The 20,585-nt window shown below is 47.8% G+C and overlaps 1 protein-coding gene across 1 annotated transcript in view; it reads left to right on the top strand.

Moving 5' to 3' along the window:
* Positions 1-18,917, top strand: part of ACAP3 (ArfGAP with coiled-coil, ankyrin repeat and PH domains 3) — a 68,577-nt gene extending 49,660 nt beyond the window's left edge. Inside the window, exons 11-25 of the mRNA XM_031613472.2 lie at positions 3,573-3,685; positions 6,484-6,535; positions 6,950-7,050; positions 7,428-7,539; positions 7,934-8,142; positions 8,763-8,832; positions 8,950-9,044; positions 9,413-9,627; positions 9,860-9,964; positions 10,446-10,547; positions 12,420-12,512; positions 12,672-12,892; positions 13,048-13,157; positions 13,313-13,423; positions 13,514-18,917. Coding sequence (XP_031469332.2) covers positions 3,573-3,685; positions 6,484-6,535; positions 6,950-7,050; positions 7,428-7,539; positions 7,934-8,142; positions 8,763-8,832; positions 8,950-9,044; positions 9,413-9,627; positions 9,860-9,964; positions 10,446-10,547; positions 12,420-12,512; positions 12,672-12,892; positions 13,048-13,157; positions 13,313-13,423; positions 13,514-13,661 — 1,857 coding nt within the window. The 3' untranslated portion in view covers positions 13,662-18,917. The remainder of the gene's footprint in view (positions 1-3,572; positions 3,686-6,483; positions 6,536-6,949; positions 7,051-7,427; positions 7,540-7,933; positions 8,143-8,762; positions 8,833-8,949; positions 9,045-9,412; positions 9,628-9,859; positions 9,965-10,445; positions 10,548-12,419; positions 12,513-12,671; positions 12,893-13,047; positions 13,158-13,312; positions 13,424-13,513) is intronic.
* Positions 18,918-20,585: the final 1,668 nt, after the last annotated feature.

Below are 20,585 nucleotides of genomic sequence, written 5' to 3'. Positions count from 1 at the left end.
GGGACATCTTCACTCTTCACCTTAAATCTGTGATGCTGGAGGTGTATTGAATTCCAGCCATTTCCTATGCATGAAATGCTGGTCTCATGGGAGAAAGTGGAAGAGCTTGGCTGGGTCTGCAGCACCAGCATCCCTATGCATCCCCCCCTATGGATGGGGGAGTTGGTAGTGGAAAGGGCTGAGAGGCAGCCATGCGTTATTTTCTTTCCCTGGTCTTCTTGTGCTTGCATGTGTTGGGTTTTTTGCTTTCCGTTTCCTGGTTTGAGTGTCCCCAGTCGTGTCCTTTTCCACATCCCTCTGGATGTGTCTCTTGGGATTTATTTCATTGCTGTTTCAGCAGCACTCAGTGTGCTCCCATGGAAACCAGCGTGGCATCGCTTCTAACAAATCAGTTCCCAAACAGCCTTGTTTGTAAGCTCAGGTCTGAGGGGATGCTGGACCCGGTGTGATTCATTGAAAGTGGCTGAAAGAAAGGGAAGCAGATGATGGCAGAGACCTGGCTTCTTATTTTGAAAGACAATGGGTTGCTTTTGCCAACGTGTGATCCAATGTGTCCCTGCTGTCTGTAACTGCGATTGCATTGCAGTTGCAGCTGAAGCCATTCAGATCTCAATCCTAGGAAGGCTTTTCTGTACTGTGCGTTTATTTTTTCGTGTCGCAGAGACAATGAGGTCCTCAATGCAGACTTAATAAATCAGTCCCAAGTCATTCAGAGCAGACAGAGCAATACGTAGCAATGGTGGGAAGAAATAGAGAAAAAGCTGTCTGACAATCGTGCATTAAAGTCATAGCAGGAAATGGGAAAGAGGGCCCAAGAGAAAGCATATCTGTGTGCTCTTACTCTGCTTTGTCTGGCCTTTTAAAGTGAAAGCAAGCTACTTTAGGTGTTGTGTAATGGGGAAAAGTTCCTATTCCTTCGTTCCACCTGCAGCCAGGCAGCCTCTGCTGTGCTTGTGCCTTGCAAGAAGGGCTAACAGACTTTCTGATGTGCTTGGCATCAGCTGAGCCAGGACTCTGCCTTATTTCCCAGAGCTAACAGGATTAAAATCTTTTTGTGCCAATGAATAGAGCAGACTTTGGGCCGTTTAATGGCAGCTCTCCCTCTGTTAAGGGGATTCATTGTCACATCTGTCTGCGTTCAGCTATGGCCACACCACCATGCTGTTTCAACACCACTGGGAGGATGATCTTAGCTTTCTAAGCTGGCTTCCAGCTGGAATCCAAATGTGTGCATGTGAGGGATCAATAGATATTCTGGTAACTCCTCTTTTCAATAGCTGTGGGTAAGAAAGTTCTCTGTATGAACTTCTGCATAGGAATGTGTCATTGGAGCCCATAGTTGAAGCTCATTCTGATGTGCTGGATGGAACTCTGACAATTATAGTAGAGCTGTCTGAATGGTGGATACCTGAAACCATCCTGAGTCCAGCCATGATTTTACCTTTTGGCTCCATGAGCCGTTTCTATACTTTTTCTTTTCAGCCTTCAAAAAAGAGAAATGACATCAATCAGGGGATAAACTCTGGATTATTTTTTTTCCCCTCCCTTCTGCATTTGGGCTGTCCTTCAGTGTGGTGTTATAGCAATGATCTGATGCATTTCCCAGCAGGGTGTGATGGAATGGAGCAAGCTGCCCCTGAGGATCAGACTGGAAGGTGCCTAGGATAAGAAGCTGATTGCTCCTTACCCTCAGCTCTCTCCTGGTTTCAGCCTGCTTTACAAATCCAGCTTAGGATCTGCTGGGCATATCCTGTCCTCCAGTAGCTCTGTTGACAATAGTGGCTTTGCTCTGGAATTACACAGGCAGAAATATAAGTTAAAGGCACACCTGGCTTCACTCCCCTGACTTCCAGTGGATTTACTCTGACGCACGTGGCCCATCTGTTCCTCCTGCTCTCATCAGCAGTACATCCTCCTTACCCTCCTACCCTGTGATTAGATGAGGACAATTGAAATCACATGATTAAATTCAGATCCTCCCCTCTATTTTGTACCCAATCCACAAAGTGTCATTTCTAAGGTGCCCTTGGAAGGGTTTTACATTATACTGTGTGCTTCTCAACAGATTTTTTGGATATCTGCATGGTTTATAGAATAGAGCAGATTCTCATCACGTTGGGAGCAGCTCTACAAAAATCACACATTCAATGGTTACAAGTTAGAGGTTGTGGATGCCCCATCCCTGGAGACATTCAAGGCCAGGCTGGATGTGGCTCTGGGCAGCCTGGTCTGCTGTTGGTGACCCTGCACATAGCAGGGGGTTGGAACTGGATGAACATTGTGGTCCTTTTCAGCCCAGGCCATTCTATGATATATAGAGGAAAATTTCCTCTAGCCTTTGTTTGCAATATGTACACAAAAGACATCTGCAGAAGAGACCCCCCCCCCCCCCTCCCCATGGGATTTACCCTCTTATGGCAAGAACATTTGGGGCTGAGCAGACCTCGTTTAATTGTGTGCCTTACAGCAGAGTTTCTAGTGCATAATTGGGCATCATGCTGTTTTTCCAAGGGATGACTCAGTCCTGTCCCATTATATCTCCTCCTTCTGTATCAGTATTCTTTCTGATTGTGACACCTCCCAGGCAAGCTGGCATCTCTGAACATGAAAATAACTCATCTTAATGAGAGTGAAGTGCACGTTGCCTGGCAACGCAGCATCGCGAGGGTCTTCGTGTGCTGAGCTGGGAAAGGCACTGAAGTTAATGGGGCTGCTTTTTACTGTGCTGCTGGGTCTTTGAACCAGGGTGTGCAGGGAAAAATATCTGCTCTCAAGAGGGAGGTGTGAGTGGAGTGCACATAGGAGAGATGTGCCTCAGTTTCCCTCAGGTGGGGGGATGTTGTTTAGGTTTCCTGACCTAGATTCTCTGGAGAAGGAGGCAGATATAGCCCAGGGAGAAGAATCCCATCTTCTGCAGGAGCAGCTGCTGTTCTCTCTGCTCTGTGTCTTGCTCAGCAGCTGTCAGAATCCATGAGATCTATCTGGTGAATCAGTGCCAAACCTGACAAATTAGCTCTGATGGGTAGCATAGCATAGAGAATCATGTGAGTGCAAATTGGAGATGGCAGATGATGATAGGTAATGAAAATGGAATTGATAAGTCTTGCTTTCCCTCTGGAAAGCTTCGTGCCTGTTTTCCTTGTGCATAGATGGGCTTTGCTCTTGTTCCTGGCCCTTTGCAGGAGAGTCAGCACTGTTGCCATGTGTGGCCAATGAAAAGCACCTCCATCCCTATGCTTCACACTGCAGGCTGCCCCAGATATTGGCAACTTTGAATCTCATAATAATGAGCTACCTACCTTTCTCCTTATCAGCTACCAGAGTGGGAAATGCAGCATATATAGCACATTCTCCACCAATAGGGATGGATAAGCTTGCTGCAATGAGGATTGTTCCTGGCTGCTATTCATGGCTGCAGCCCACTACAGCAAAGGAGTGCGCTGTGAGAGAGAGCTCTGCCTGAACCTCACAATCTTGGCATAGGTGCTTTCTTCCTCTTTATGCTTTTAATAGGCTCATCTCCATCTGGGGAATGCAGCCGTGTTAGAGTCTCAGCCTCTTTCCATATGCAGGACTTCTCCTATGATGACTCAAAGGTGGAGTTTAATGTCGATGCCCCAAATGGAGTGGTGATGGAAGGCTACCTCTTCAAGAGAGCCAGCAATGCTTTCAAAACATGGAATCGGTGAGTAATACCTCATATTTCATTTGATATCTGGGCCAAGTCTCCGAACACAGCTAATGCCATATAGGAAAGTTGTAAATTAATAGCAATTAAGAGAAATAGGTAACGCAGCAAGACGTGCTTGCTTTTAAAGAGCCACAAGTATTTAACCTGTGTCTGTTGTGGGAGGGGGAATAGGCAGGAGTGGAAGTATCAGCTCTACTGCTGGGAGAGGTGGCTGTCTGTGCACTGCCTCTGCTCTTAATTGCTTATAAATATTTCAGCTGATAGATCACCAGGAATGCTGGTCTCATATGGCGCCTGCACCAGTCGGGAGCTGCCAGAGACCTTGGGAAAGTGGAAGCAGAGGTTTCATGTTCTAGCCTTGCTTGATATTTGTGTGTTTAGCTTCCCTTGAGATTGTTAATGGGCTTCATAGATGGTTGTGCAGGAGCATTCAAACCCTTGCAATTAGTTTCTAATGCAAGAGATCAATGCTTTTTTGACCCACGTTTCCTCCTGTCACTTAACAGGGAAATGATGTAATGTTATCAGATTCTGCACTTGGCTATGGGATACACTCTATATGCCACAGCAGGGTTGAAATATGCTGTCATTAGACTTTGGAATAAATAAACACTAAGTGGTTCAGTGAACGGTCTATGGGATGCACAGAAATTGCCTGTGTTTGCATGGAGAGGAGATCTGAAATTACTAGATCTTGGAATTGGTTGGGTCAGTGAGTCCTTCCTGAAGCTTGCTCTAGTGCTGCTAAATTCGATTGGAATGTTTTCAGAACATTTTTACCCCTCAGGTTGTCTCATCCTCTGACATTTAAGCACTAAGTTTGCAATTGAAGGAACCAGAAACTACAGCAGCAATACGACCCAATGCATCAGTTGTTTGATTTCAGTGGAAATTCACCTGGAATGTATTGTAGCTGCAATCTTATCAGCCTTTTAGGAGTTCCTGCTCAGTGTTTCATAAGCATGGCCTCTGTCCCTAGACATGCATGCTTTCTCTGCACACCACATGTCTGTGCAGAGGAGAAGGTCATGCCCAAGAGCGGCAGGTTTGTGCTGAGACCTGTACCTTGAGAATGTAAGGGGCACTCTGTAGGGCACTTATCTTGGAGGGAACACAAACCTCTGAGACCTTCTGATCTGTCCTGATGTCTGAAGTAAAGCTTATGTCAAAGGCTCTAATTTTTCCCAATCCCCCAAATCCCAGCTGTCCCACCTCCCCCATGTCCTCCTGCATCCCAGTCACACGCTTTGTATCCTCCCTGCAGTCATCTCACTCTCTTCAGTCCCACCCACTCTCAGCCATATCTGCTGGCATTTCAGCAGCTCCCAGCTCCTGTCACCTACCTACTCATCACCCTCATACTGTCACCCTGCCACTCACTGGTGGTGCCTCCCCCTCGTGAGTGGGGGTCAGGCAGTGGAAGCAGCAAAATCCCCTGTTTGGTTCAGGCTGGGAGCCAACACCAGGCAGCAATGGGTTCCTTGGGGTGGCAGAGCAGGCAGAGAAGGCAGCTGCAAGGAGCAGGAGTGGAAACCAGAACCTGAGAGAGAGAAACCTGACAGCAGCAAAGCTCATTGAGCACAGACTGTGGCTGTCACAGCAGCTCAGAAATGCAGAACCGGATGAGCTCAGCAAAAGGGGTTCCCACGTAGGTGGGATGGCCTCCAGTTACCTGCGCTTTCCATTTCTTCACAGACATGTCAGATCCTTTATTACTGATGTCTTTTATCTCGCTCTTTAATCTTTCAGCAGTGACGAAGGAAAGAGAACCCTGTCTCATCTCATTTTCCCAGGGAACCCAGTTCCTTTGCAAAACAAGTGTGATACATGCTCAAATGCCAGCCTGCTGCAAGCCTCTGACTATTTATGCTCGGATATTTCAGTGCTTTCTTCCAGAAAGATGATCAGGCTGCTAAATCTTAGGCTGTATCTTGGACTGAGGAAGCGACTTGGGAGGGCTGGATTTAGCACTGCAGATTAAGACACCAGGGAATTACCTCTAATATCAGCATCATTTGGACCTTCTGTCGCTTGCATCTTAATGGGAAGCTGGCAGCTGGTGGTCCCTTAAGAAGGCAGATTCCCTTCCCACGCACATGTCCTTCCTCTAGCCACAGCAAACAGGAGCTTTGGCTTTCTGTTTGGCATCCTGTTGGTTGTAGTGGCTACTGGGAGCTCAGCCTGGTAGGTAGCTTGTTCTGTATAAACAACAATGTGTGCAACCTGTCTGTATTATTTTTTTCCAACGCTGGTTGTAGCACTGCCAGTTAGCAGGGTTTTCCAATATATGTTTGTTTTTTTTTTTTTTTCTTTTTGCCACTTGGAAGTTTCTTCATTATATCAAAGAATTTCTGGCTTTCCCTATGACAGCTTGGAGAGGCAGGAGGCATGCTGCCTGTGGTATGTGCAAGCAATCCAACCTTCCCAGTAAACACCAGGTAACCTACTGTGTAGGTCCATCCAGCTCTAACCAGTGCAGTGTGTCCCACTGACTTCTACCTGCATAGTAGAAGCAGAAGCCAGTGTGCACACAAACTTCTGCTCCAGAAATCCTAGCTAGCAATATGAACTGCCCAACTCATTTCTTCCCTTCCTTCATCCTTCATGTATATCAATGTATCTCGGACAGTTGCTTTCACAGTATCTCAATGCCAACAGTCATTTCCTAAGGCTGTAAATCCTTTGGTTATCCTCTGACTGAGGGCATTAGAGAAGCGTGAGTCTGACAGTTGTTTTCAGCTTGAGGTCTGCTGTTCACTTGTTCTGACCTCTGTCTGTCTGTCTTCCCCCAGGAGGTGGTTCTCCATACAGAACAGCCAGCTGGTGTACCAGAAAAAACTAAAGGTCAGTGAGGCTTCCCCAGGTGACACTGGGCAGATTGGCCAACTTGTCTGATGTCCTGTTTTGCTGGGGATTTCTGCACCGTGACGAGAAGGGTCACAAGTTGTGGGCACTGTTGTGCTCCAGAGTTAGGTGGTGCTGAGAACTAAGCAGCAGCAAATGGTGTTTGTGGGGATCTAAATACTCAGATTCAACAGAGGATGTCCCCAGTAAGCTGTCCACATCACGTGTTTGTTGTCCCACTGTTAGGTCCTATACAGCCCCCTCCTATTGCTCTAGGGTTATCCTGTGATGGGCTGGCTCTTTTTTTTTTGACCTAGCATGTGGTAACCAGCAGAGTTTGGGGAGGAGGTTTCTGAGAAGCTGATTATGATAGATTCAGAGAGCTGACAGAGCCACCTGTTCTCACTCTTTCAGGATGTCCTCACGGTGGTGGTGGAAGACCTGCGGCTCTGTACTGTCAAGCCATGTGAAGACATAGAGAGGAGGTTCTGCTTTGAGGTTGTCTCACCTACCAAGTAAGTTTGGAGGCTTTCCTGTGTCATCCTGATGGTTGGTGGGCTGTACATAGAAGTGCTACAAATTTGATTTGAGCGGATGCTGCCCTGATCTGTTCAGTGATGACTGGCAGATAGCTCTGCCTGTGTTTCAGAGTCTCCATGAAGTTCATCAGATATCAGCATAAGCTGATATCCAGGCTGTGCAAACCTAATACATATACAGACTGTGAAACTGGCAGCAGTCGTCTATCCAAAATAACTGGATTCATTTCTGTCCCATGCCTGTCAAATCAAGGTGCCACCTCCACTGAAAAGGCTACGTGAGGACAAAGTGGGACAGTTTTCACTTGCATCCTCTCCTTTTATTCTTTCCAACTCTCTGCTTTCCCTCCCAGGAGCTGCATGCTGCAGGCTGACTCAGAGAAGCTGCGTCAGGCCTGGATTCAGGCTGTTCAAGCCAGCATCGCTTCTGCGTACCGGGAGAGTCCTGACAGCTACTATATTGAAGTGAGTGAGGGTGAAAGGGGAAGATCCCTAGTAGGGTCTCAGAGCCCTGGCAGTGGGCTTCTGAGCTGTGACATGTTTGGCGTGGCTGGGTAAACCATTTGGAAATACCCCTTCTACTGGTGGCTTTGCTAACTCAAAGGCAACGGTGATAATGAACTGCATGCAAGGGAAAGGTGTGCCTGCTGCTGCACTCCCAGAGATGGGAGGGGTGAAGCACAGTCCTGTGGCAGTAACAGAAAGTAATGAGACTTTACCCTTTGCCTTCCTGGACTAGCAGTAGCTCATTCCTCTTCAGGTATTGCTTCCTGTGAGTGCCTCTGCAATGCAAAGATCCAATGTGGGTCCTCCTTCCACAGTGCTTTGCAGATCCTAAATCCCTTTTTGTTCCCTGCAGAGACTGGACCGAACTGCTTCCCCATCAACCAGCAGCATTGATTCTGCTACCGACTCACGGGACCGCAATGTGAAAGGGGAGACCATCTTGCAAAGAGTGCAGAGCATCCCTGGGAACGACCAGTGCTGTGACTGTGGTCAGCCAGATCCCCGGTGGGCCAGCATCAACCTGGGCATTCTGCTATGCATTGAGTGCTCTGGTATCCACAGGTATTCTAAGTGTGTTGCCAGCAAGATGCTTAGATTGCAAGCTCCTAGAAAAAGGTAGAGATGGAGTTGCAAGTGTACAGTGTATAATGTCTGTATAGATTCAAAAGTAGCTGCTTGCTGCAGCATCTATGTGGGAACATCTATGTGTATGCAGTGCTGGTTTCCTCATGGCTGCAGTAGTTGCAGAGTAATCCAGAACAAAGGACATCAGGAAACAGCCTGAATAGTAATATTTCAACTGCAGTGATGTTATTTAGCACTTGTTGTTAACAGAGTATTTTACAGACTTGCTTTATCCATGTTCCACCCATATATAACTGCACCTCTGAGCATTGCCTCTGCCAGCAAACTGAACTGCATCACCAATTAACAGCACACACTAACGAGCAATCAAACACTGGTGATGTTCAGCTCAAGTAGGGAAACCCTTCTTACTAGGGATGTAAAGACAAGGAAAGTAGAATGGAAGGATTCAAAGATAAAAAGTACAGAAGAGCAGCTTTTAATGTGAATAATGTAACAGGATTGATTTATATCAACTTAGGCATTTCTACAATAGCTTCTACAATCATTTCTGCTTTTGAGGCGTTGTAACCATTTCAGTTTTCTTCCTTTTGAAGGAGTCTGGGTGTCCACTGCTCCAAAGTCCGATCTCTCACACTGGACTCCTGGGAGCCAGAGTTACTGAAAGTGAGTGTTGGCTTTTAACACCAAAACCTGGAAAATGCTGGGCAGGGAGGGCAGTCGTGCCTGGTAGCAGGAGTAACTCCTCACCTGAGTACTTCATTCTCTCCTGGTTTATTGCAGCTGATGTGCGAGCTGGGAAACAGCACCATGAATCAGATCTATGAGGCACAATGTGAAGAACTGGGACTTAAGAAACCAACAGCAGGGAGCTCCAGGTGAGTTTGAGTGCATGTACTGCTCCTACCAGCTCTGGGGAAAGTTATACATCCCCACCGACCTTCAGCTCTACTCTAAGCAATCTGGAAAGCCAGATAGTAGGGCTGGCATTTGGTGAGGGCCCAAACTCTCACTGAAGCACGTGGCGTGGCCTGGCTCATCCCTTTCCACTCTCAGCACTCCTCAGTTTTGCTTTGAAATGTTTTTAGGTTTGAGCAACTCTGCCTTTTTCATCCAGGCCTCAGTGGTTTTTAAGGCTCAAAGCAGGATTGAGGAGCTGAGCCAGAGCAGCCTCATCTACTTGTAGCTGTTTGCTGTAGGTGAGTGCTGTGACCCTGTGCGGAGTTTTATGCTGTTCTTTTCCTAGGCAGGACAAGGAAGCTTGGATCAAGGTGAAATACGTGGAGAAGAAATTCCTGAAGAAGCTAGCAAGTGGAGAGGCTCTGGCAGAGAACGAGCGGAAACCTCGACGTTGGTGTGTGAAGAAATGCCAGAGGAACAACAGCACCACAAAAGCACCCACAGCTCGGAGGAAGTACCGCCACGAAGCGGGCAACGCATCACCAGCCATGCTGTCATCAGGTGGGAACCTCCCTGCTTTGAGAAGGGCTCTGGCTGCTCTCAGTGCTTTGGAACGACTTGCTCTGCAGCGTTAAACCAACAGCTGTGGTCTTCTCCTTGTGTTTTGATGGTGTATGTGGGTATAGTGATGGCACCAAACACATGAGATGCACAAAGCTCAGCGTGTTTAATTATGGCTGCGTTATTCATCTGTGTGTTATTAACTGTTCGTTTCCAAATCTCTCTCAAACAGCAGCCACGCTGGAGAGGAAGTTCCGTCGAGATTCCCTCTTTTGTCCTGATGAACTGGACTCTCTCTTCTCCTACTTTGACACTGGTGCAGGCTCTGGCCCACGCAGTAAGTACAAAGAAAGAAAGAAGGTATCCCTGCTTCTGGCACGCTTTACCTTTCAACTCTTCTAAGGCATGTGCATTGCACCAGACTTAAGGCAAGGTATTGGCCTCACTGGAGAGGCATTCTGCTGGCCAAATCACAAACATGCTGGGTAAATATATGAGAAGAGTGATGGGGAATTACTTCTAACAACTCCAACCCATCGCTCTTTTTATTGCACTTAGAATTTTAACATCCCATCCAATCAGTCCCTGGTGTTTGCATTCTGGTAGATGGGATTTTTTTTTTCCCCATATTTTGCCTTCCAGACTATGCATTCCATCAACTTTTTTTCTAGTTTTAGTTTTGGCTTTTAATTTTTTTTTTTTCCCCCCTGTGGTGTGTTTTTTGATATATTTTTTTTTTAAAGCAAGTCTTACTGCGGACAATTTTTCTTTTTGTGTTTGTGACAAACTCCCCTCATATTCCGTCCACCTTCCTCTAGGTGCCAGCCACATCTCTATGCAGCATCCGCTAGCAGGTGGCCCATGGAGTGGCAGTGGCATTGGTCCCGGTGGGAGCGGTATGCCGTTCCTCCTGGACGGAGGTAAGGTGACGCTCTGGCAGCTAGCAGCAAAAGAGACACCCAAATTTTACCTGTTCCAAAGCAAGCATCAGAGGCAGTTATGTGTTTTCTTGCAGCCAAACAGCTGGAGCCCATTCGTGCTCTGGGTGTCATAGGCTTTACTACATTTGAGCCAGCTTTCTTCTGAATGATGCCAATCAGGCTGAGCATCACTGGGACGTGTCTTGGTCCTGGCTGCGCTGGCAGACAGCTGTTGGAGTGCCTAGCTTCAGAGTGAGATGCTGTGTGATGGCTTTCAGAGACTTGCTTTCCCAATTGCTGAAATTGAGAAGGGTCTAGAGTGCTCAGTTCAGATTCTTTTGTGGATCTGGATGCCAGATTCAAGACTGCAAGCACCACAGAAATTGGTGTGAGTCTATATCTTCCATAGGTGATATCACTGCCAGAGAAAAGCAACCCACTGACCTTTGTCCAGTGTCCTCACAGCTGATGTAATTCTCTTCTGGATCAGTTAGTGGACATCACTGTCCTAATCTTTAGCTCCTATGGAGCACTGAATGAAGCTCAGCAGTGGTGGTGGTCAGTATGGCACAAGTGCAACAGCACAGAGCAACTACAGAGGAAAGTCTGCATGTAGGTCTGTTAGCTTCTCTGCTATCTTTGTTATCTGCCTTGGCTGGGGAAGTTATTACTTGTGAGCTGTAATTTCAGGAGCATTTATTTAGATGCTCTTCTTGAGTTAGTACCTTAGATGTAGCTGCTTTGAAGGTTTCTCTGGGCAGCCCTGAGGTTGAGGTTTGTTGTTCTGCTTTGGTTTTCAAGGCTCTTACCTCAGTTCTTGCAGACTTCTTACTCTTTGCCATGACTGCTCAACTCGTGTTTTTGAAACGTTTCGCTTGGCTTATTTTTCTTTCTAATCACAGTGATTTGAGCGTAGGTAAATGTAAATCCTGGGCACTTAACATCTTGAGTTCTGGGATGAATAAAAGATAGATGCCCTGAAACCTGACAGTCACTGGCAAGCTAAATGCAGCAGGACACAGAACCCGGCCAGCATTTCTAAGGAACAAGGGAAAGATTATGCCCCATCCCTGTTCTGCAGAGGCAATTCCTGCATTGATTCTTCCTTCCCTTCATTCATCCTCTTGACTGCTTTTGAATCTGAGTTCAAGAAGGTACAAAGTTGCTCATCCACTGACACACTGCATGTCGTTGGACAAGCTGCTGCTTCTCTTTGTGACACCACTTATTGTGTGTAATCAGCTGCCTTATAGCTTTTACCAGTCAAGCAGGGAAGGCATGGAGCTCCATGAGGAGACAGAAGGGTGAAAGAGCTGATGGTCAATGCCTTAAGAGACTGGTTTGAGATGCACTCTACTGGCATTATTTGGCTCAGTCATGGTCAGTAATCAAGAGCAACGAATTGGCAAATGCCTGAGTAACAACTGAAAAGCTCTGGAGAAAGCACAGAGTGAAACTGATATTATAAACAGCGAAAGCAAAGGGGTGTCTTTATTTACTTATGACACTGTGTAACCTGCTGCAATGTTGTCTCTGCTGCTGCTCTGCTCCAGTCTACGTCACAGCGTCCCTCATGGATTGCAGCAAGTGCTGTCCTCAGCAGTCCAGAGTGCCATGGCAATGTTGGAGCATCCCTGCATGAACGGCAACGTGGGGACATGGACACCATAAGGCTTTGCAGTTTTTCCTTGGGCAGTTTTACTGAGTGGGGCTAAATGGGGTAGCAGTCTCCCTCTCCCTTGCCAGCAGTACCTGGTGCAATGTGTTTGTGATGCTCTGCGCAGCCCTTTTCCCTTGTGGTCTCAGCTTTGACTGGTACTGGAATGCCCGGGTATTAAAATGGCCTTGGTTTTTCTTCTGTTGGCCCTGCAGGTCTGAGCAGTGACAGCGGACTTGGAGGAAGCACAGATGGCAGCACTGATATCCTGGTGTTTGGCTCTGTGGTGGACAGCGTGACAGAGGAAGGTGGGTGTCACAAACAGGCTGGTGATGGAAGTAGGGTAGGGGGCAGCTAGGAATGTGGGATGGTTGTGATTATTTGGTGCTAAGACCTACAGAGAACATAGCAAATTGGAAACTCCAAGCTTTTGGGTCACGTCTCTCCATCTCTTTCCTGCCCCTCAGAGTGTGAGGTGTCAGAGGAGTCAAGTGGAGAAGCAGAGATTGAACAGGAGGCATCAGATCTGGAGGACCTGAGGGAGCTGCATCCTGGCTTATTGATCTACAAGGCAGCACAGGCCCGAAACCTGCCGCTCATGGCAGAAGCCCTGGCACATGGTGCTGAGGTCAACTGGGTGAATGATGAAGATGAAAACAAAACTCCTCTGGTTCAAGCTGTGATGGGGGTATGTTGTGCTCATGGTTGGGAGGCTGTGGTTGGGAATGTGAGGTCTTGGCTTCAGTTTGGAGGTCGCTGACAACATACAGTGTGGTGTATGCTTGTGCATCCTCTCAGTACTGCTGGCAGAATTTATTGAGAAATTCCCCTTTACCTTGCCAGGGCTCCTTGATAGCCTGTGAATTCCTGCTGCAGAATGGGGCAGACGTTAACCAAAAAGATAGCAGAGGCCGGGCTCCCTTGCATCATGCCACATATATGGGACATACTGGGTGAGTCCTCTGCACGCTGCTCTGATCTGCTCCATCACCCTGGAGTGGGCAAAAGAGCTGGGCTTTGGGATTTTCATCCCAAACAGTGGTTAAGAAGGGAATCTGCCCTGTGAAGGTGGGATTTCTGTTGATGGTCTTTCCTTTCTCTCATGCAGCCAGGTCTGCTTGTTCCTCAAGCGAGGGGCAAACCAGCATGCAGTAGACAGTGACGGGCAGGACCCGCTCAGTATTGCAGTCCAGGCAGCCAACGCAGACATTGTTACCTTGTAAGTGCAGCCTGGAACTTCCCTGTAGGTGGAAATGCTGCTTGTAGATAACTAAACATTTCTCCCTTTGCTTTCTCTGTTTCACTCTAGGCTGCGTCTGGCTCGAATGAATGAGGAAATGCGAGAAGCAGAGGGCCCCTTTGGACAGCCAGGTCAATATCCCAGCAACAGCCCCACTGAGCTCCAGTACAAGAAGTGTATACAGGAGTTCATCAGCCTTAATATAGATGAGTGTTAGTGACAACTTCCCCACCTCCCCTTTTGCTGTCTTGAAGTGGGGCTGGATTTTTGGAAGCCCCAAGAGCCCCATCCTTGGTATATTGGTGTTTCTAGCAGATTGGTCTGTTTTTGATGCCTGAGCATATGGGTTGAAATGCACGCAGGAAGGAATGGGGTCTTTCCTCTTAGTGTGAAGTTCTCATACTTGACTACTGGATGGTTGATTTTGCGTAGGAGACTCTTGGGGCATAACCACAGACCATGACGTGTGGATTTGAGTGTGTGAAAAGTATGGGAGATGAGTTTAGCATTAAATAAACAAACAAAACCACAAAACAAAAACAAAAAACAAAAAAGGAAAGAAGAAAAGGAAACCCTCTATCACCAGGAGAAGCCCACCAACAATACGGTCAGACGAACCTGTCGTGTCTCTCCTTCAGTGTAGTCACCGTGCACTGAATTCTTGTCTGAACAATTGATTTGGCAGGGATTCTGATGGGGAGCCCTCCTCCTGGCAGTGTGCCCAGCAGCCTGCTTTCTCCTGGGAGTCTGCAGCATCTGCGAGCTGCTGGGACCAGTTTAGAATACTCAGATGGTGACCTCTGAGTTGGGAACATGGTGTCTCTTGGGGTAGATGCTTCGCTCCAGAAGGCAAAAGAGAAGGGGTAGAATTGAGAGCGATGGCTGCCCACCTTACTTGCTCTCAGGACTATTACTAGCCACGCTCCCCTTTTATTGGCCTTGGTGGTTAGCTGGTCAAAGCCATAGCTCACCTGCTTCCTGGACCAAGATGCAGTCTGAACAGTGGGACGGAAGCAGCGATGCTAATCTTTTGAGGCTGGGAGAAGCTTGTCGCTGGCGATGGGCTTTTGTGTCAGGGAAGAAAAGCCAAGTCCAACTCCCAGTGCCAAAACGGCTGTCTGCACGATGCCATTTGGTTTGGTTTGTTTCCTAGTCACCGGATTTCTGACTTTGTATCTCTGTGAAGGAGACTTCTACCTGCATGTATATCCCTCTGTGCTCACCCCGTATGCTGAAGCATGTGAGTAGGGCATCTCAGCAGCTGGCCCAGGGACTTCTGAGTTTCCCAGATCCAGTGGCCAGCACGATCTTCTTTTGGTTTCTTTCCTTTCTGGTGTTATTCTTTGCTGGAATGGGAATGTGTATTGACTCAGAGCACTTTGTTGCTAATGTCGCTAATGGTCCGTGTTCTGGGGATCATTCTGCATTAGCTGTGCAGAGGTGCTGTCTCAAGTGGACGTACAGAACACGTGTACCACTAATAGATTGTCCTCTGGCTGGGAATTTGGATGCCAGGCTGAGATGTGCTCCTGTAAGAGCCACTTCAGCATGCCCTCAAACTGCTGTGGACATCAGTGTGTTTCAGGACTCGTGGGTGGCAACCCACAGTTGATATTTAGCCTGCCTGGGCACCTAGGCTGCTAGGTGTTGGGCCATAGTGCCTTACAGATAATTTTGGGATCTTGAGGGGATCAGGATCTCATGAGGAACGCAAAATACCAGGCAGAGTTCCCCATCCTCCTGCATTACATCCGCAGTGATACACAATCACACTGTTTTTCATCCGATACCTTTTGACTTCTTTCCTTTCTTTGCAAACTGGTTGCTGTCTTGCTGCAGCCCTTGGTGGGTTCAGTCTTTCCAGGTTTATTTCTAAGGACATTGGTCTGTCCTCAGGAGAACAACTCAGCTCTTCACTTGAGATAGTGCCCTCAGAGACTGAACCAGCTGCACCTCAACTCCACCCATTTGTCTGAAGGTAGAAAAATCAAGAAGCTCAGGCTCTGGCAAGTTGTCTTCTCAGTTCAAGGGAGAGTCCCTGCTTCCTTAGGAAGGTGCTGTCCCACATTCTGCTTCTGACAGATCACAGTTTTCTGTCTGTGCAATCTGTGGCTTGAAGTTCATCTTTCTCTTGGGGCTTTCTCATTCCTGTTCCCTTTGGAGCTGGGAGATGCCCAGTGCCACAGCCCCAGCTGTGTTGTGAGCCTGAAATAGTCCTAGTGAACACACTGAGCCTGCTGCAGAACGGTGATAAGGGGCAATCTGGCCCCAGGGCCTTTCTTCCTTCCCTAAATAACAAAATTCATGAGCTTTGCCCCATCCGCTTCCATCGCTCCACCTGTCCTGAGTGCTTTGTACTCAGCCCACTGCTGCTGGATTTGGTCCCTGTTGGACACCCTCCTTGTGAGCTGAGTTTTGCAGCCAGCCTTCAGCAGGACTGTGCCCTATCAGCACTTCAACACTCAGAGCAGGACAGGAACCAGCGTGCAGCCAAAAACTGCCTTTGCTGCTGGGGTTAGGAATTGAGAGACCTCTAATTAATTCTCTTCGATCCTATCTTATGCTGATCTGCATCAGTTTAGATGTTAGAGCTGATGTGGTCTCCCCAAGTTGTGCTCTTTTCTTGAAGAAGACGACCACACTGCATCAAAGCTGGCATCTTTCAGGGTACTTCAGAGATGGTAAAAGCAGAATCCACGTTTCACCACCACCACGGTCCTGCTCTGTAAATGAATTTCAGCACGGTTATCATCTAGCAACGTTTTTCACATGCACAACTTAAAAGCACCCCAATTGGTTTTCCAGCTTTTCATGAGAAGTTAGAAATAGGACTGACCTTTCTGTAAGCCGATGAGGACCGGAGATGTGGCTTCCATTTTTGGGTCATTTTATTTCACAGTCAGCATTAGTGACTCATAAGAACAAGACAAAAATCATGTACAGGTAGGTCCAATGAAGCTCAGACTCACTGCTGAAGTACATGAAGTTAAAGCATATGTAAATACTGATGCAAAAAGCAGTGTCTTGCAAGACAATTTATTTAACATGTATTGGTACTTTATTTAGATTCAATGTATAAAGCGACTTTGTGCACTTTTCCTACATACAGTATTGGGGGGTTTTATGTTCTTTTGTTATGGGTTTTGTGCTGTCTTTTTTAATCAGTGAAATTGTTAAGTATTTAATTTATTATTGATGTGCCCAGAGGACTAGTGCAATTTTTATTCAATACAGTTTGTCTGTATTTAACGTCAGGATTTTTTTGTAGCAGTGTTAGGGAATATTTTTCAAATCCTGCCTTTTTTCCCTACCGTTTTCCTTTCTCTCCCTCTCACCCACCCCCCTTTTCTCTTCTATTTTCATTATACAGATCGTGAGGCATTAAATGCCTCTAGTTTGTAATATAACCAAACACTTTAGTACGTCCTGCGGTTTCTAAAACAAACAAAAAAAGGTTCTCCAGGAAAATAATGTTAAGGAGGCACTTCTCAATGTTTTCTGTGTTTATTTGCTTTCTTGGATTGGGGTGTGTGTGTGTGTGCGTGTGCCTAGATGCATGGAGTGGGAAAGTTGTACAAAAAAAAGTTTGTTTTCAGCAAAATGAATGGCCAGCCAGGCTCAAGGGAAGGTTAGACATGAACACTTGTTTTCTTTAAATTCAAGTACAGCTATATTTGTGTTGTACAATCACGTTTGAAATATTTAATGCCAAAAACTACTCTTCTCGTTCTTCCTTTAATCTCGAAGAGTGCATTCAGTATCTCTATCACAGTGACTTGCACCCACACTTAACATGAGAAGCTTTGCCTTTGTCTAGAAAGCAACATGCCAGGCATTCTCCAAACACAAACGGACTGAAACCTGCAGATTCTGTCATCTCCTGTGTTTTTGAGAGCTGTATGAATACTTCTATACCTGTACCAGCTTTTGAGTTGACCCAAACCCTGTAACCAGGTGTCTGGAAGCATAGCCTAGGTTCAAATTTTAGGGGTCTGGCATATCACCCATTCCACGTGGGACAACTTCAAGTTGCTGGCAAGTTGAAATGATCCCCCTTGTGATTCCTCTCCATGCGTCATCTGGGGTTGCCTCAGGTGTTTTTGATCTCATGGTCTCTGCAATATGCAGTTCCTTCGAGCAGTCTCAAGGCAAAACACGGAACAGGAAGAACTGATGTTCTTAAAGGAAAAAAAGATTTGGCAAGCTGAGACTGCCATCAGCGTAAAACAGATCAGTAACATCTCAGAATAGCCCAAAGGGGCTGTTATTATGCAAAAGTACAACAGGACCTCCTAAAGTAATGCACTGATATGTGGCTGTCCAGTGGCCTAACACAGGTATCAGCTGCTGGGCTGCCTTTGTCCCACCTCCCGCTCACTGCCCGAGCATTATTGCTTTCAACCAAAGACAAACCAGAATGAACGGCTTCAATGTGATATTTAAACCATAGGATTGCTGATGACAAACGTCTGTGTGCGTGCGTGTGAGAGCATTTGGTGCTGTTATGTGGAGAAGAGGTGGGGAAGGAGGGACCGAGCAGGAGAAAGGAGAGTGGGAGTTTGTAAGAACGCTTTGTTTTGAGATTCCAAAATATAGAGTGCTGTTTCCATAGGATTATGATTCATATCACAGTCTGCCTGCGGGTTCCTCTGCCTTGGAAGGAAGTTGGGTTGGGATGCAGCCTTTAGGAGCTGTACACCCAGCATTAGTGGGAAAACAGAATGGTTATGGAGAGCAAGCAAGGGGTGGAGGTGGGGTAGGAGCACACGAGTGTTGGTGTGGATTCCCCATCCTGGAGGAAGGCAGCCCTGGTGGTGGGCGAGCTCAGCCGGCCTCTTGGTGCCCAAAGCTCCTTCTGAGCCCAAAGCCTTCACTCCAGGGCTGGCACCTGCTGTAAATACACATCACCTCTTAACCCCTCACCTGCCTGCTGCCAGTACCACTTTGGACCACGTTTTTTAATCCCCCCCCTATTCCCCCTTCCTCTACACAGCCTGTACCGACTGTAACTATGGAACCAGATATTCTGTATGTTATTATCTTTGTACCATTTTAAAGCTGTTGCTGTGGTGTCTGCCTTTTTTTTCCTCCTTTCTCTTCTACTGTCTCTTGAAACACTGTTAATAAAAACCTAGATGAACTCCTCCCCTCCTCTTTCTCTGGCTTTATTTGTTCTCCTGGGTTTTCTTGCCTTGTTGCCTGCATTAATTGGATCTGAAACGCCATCTGTCCCCTTTTAACCTGTTTTACTTTTCCTGCAACCAACAGCTTCGATTTGTTGGCAGTGAAGCAAATGCTACATAAACCACTGTGCCCTCAGGGCTCCTCGCTCTGCTCCCAGAGCTCCTCAGTGTCAAAAGCCCAAAGCCTTAAATCCTAAAAAAGACTAAGAATTTTAAACCCTAAAAAAAAAGCCTGAAAACCTGAACCTTTCTCTCCATTCACCACCATGGCTGACTCAACTTGATAACACCACATCCAGCATGGCCGCCCGGAAGTAAGGGGTAGCCACGCCCAACATGGTCGCCAGGAACCAACAGACCCCCACGCTCAACGTAGCCACTCGGAACTAACAAACCGCCACACCCAACATGGCCGCCCGGAAATCCGTTGGCGCAGGAGCTCCCAGCATGCTTTGCGGCACGGCGCTCCGTAACGCTGCGGTGGGGCTGCGCCTGTAGTACCGCAAAACATCCAGCAGGGGGCAGCGGAGGGCGCGGGTGCACCCGAGGTCACGCCCGCAAGGACCTATAGACTGCAGGTTGCCCTTGGACGCCCTAAAAGCTTTCAGTGATCCTCACAGCCTCCCCATGAAGTCTTAGGGACAGCAACGTACGCTCAGAGCTTGTCTGCTCTCCCTAGGGTGCCCACGAGCCCTCCCAGGATGCCCCCGCTGTACCACGGAGCACCCTAGGGCACTCCCTGAGCTCCTCAGTGTGATCTAAGATGCCCCAGAGGCTTTCCAGAATGGCCTCGAGGCATTCCGTGACCCCACATTGTACTCTGGGGCACCCCAGTGACCTCCCAGTGCTTCCCAGTGTGCCCTGGGGATCCCTAAAAGCCCCCAAGGATCACTCAGTGTACTTTAGGGCATCCTAGTTGGCTCCCAGGGCTCATCGATGTGCTTCAGGATGCCTCAGATGCTTCCCAGTGTGCCCTTGTGGCCTCCCAGGACCCCACAGTGCCTTTTTGTTGGGTTTCTGTGACACTGTCTCATGATATTGTGATTCCAGGCTGGGATAGAGGTGACGAGCTCACATCACCCCTCAATTCATATCCCTTCAGAGCCCCCCAATCTGTCATGCTCTGTTACGAGCTCTGCTGATGGCTGCCCTGTACAAGAAGTCCCTGTTCTCCACAGGAACTCTCAGCATCCTGCAGGCATATCTTCCATCACCCCATATCACAGTGCCATTAAGCACTCATGCTGTGTGCCCACAGCCGTGCAGCTCTCAGCTGTGGGTCTGCCCTCTCAGTTGCTTCCCAGGACAAGTAAAGGGCTCAGGGTATCTGTGGGAGCCTCGAGGCAGCTGCACCTCTGCAGCTGAATACCTGGAATCTTTCCCTTATCTCTTCCCCGGTGGCTACGTGGGTTCATCTTCAGGTGAAAATGAGCTCAGTCTGCAGCAGAAGTTGTCCCGGAACACCGAGCAGTGAACGTACAGCACAGAGGGGATGCGGGTGCCTAATTATCTCTGGAATTACAGCGTAATTCTGAAACCTTTCCTGCACTGAGGGAGGTTTTGTCTCAGAGCGGCGGCCGAACCCTTTGCCTTCAGCCAGGCCCTAACAGAGCAGGTAGCCCAGGGGTGACATCACAGCACCAAGGTATGACCCTAACGAAGAATCTGCACGGCTGATTGTTGCTCAACTGCAGCAGACGATGGGAATGTTCTGTAATACAGAGGCAGCTGCTAATCTGACAGCTGGCCCACGCCCTCCGAGAAGGTTGCTCCAAGCTGCCTTCAGGCTGGAGGCTGCTGCTCGTGCTTCTGCTACCTCCGAACCATTGTTTGGTTCTATTAAAGGCTGCATAAGCAGATGGGAAGCGGATTTGCCTCCCATCTTGAACCCCACAGCCTTGGCCTTGTGGCTCATCACCTTTCCTTCCCACTCACATGCCGTGTGCAGCTCCTTTCTG

Source organism: Phasianus colchicus, chromosome 22 (assembly GCF_987193195.1).
Source record: "Phasianus colchicus chromosome 22, bPhaCol1.hap1.1, whole genome shotgun sequence".
In the NCBI taxonomy this organism is placed as follows: domain Eukaryota; kingdom Metazoa; phylum Chordata; class Aves; order Galliformes; family Phasianidae; genus Phasianus; species Phasianus colchicus.
Note: the sequence above shows the minus strand (reverse complement) of the source record. Positions and strands in the feature narration are given on the sequence as shown.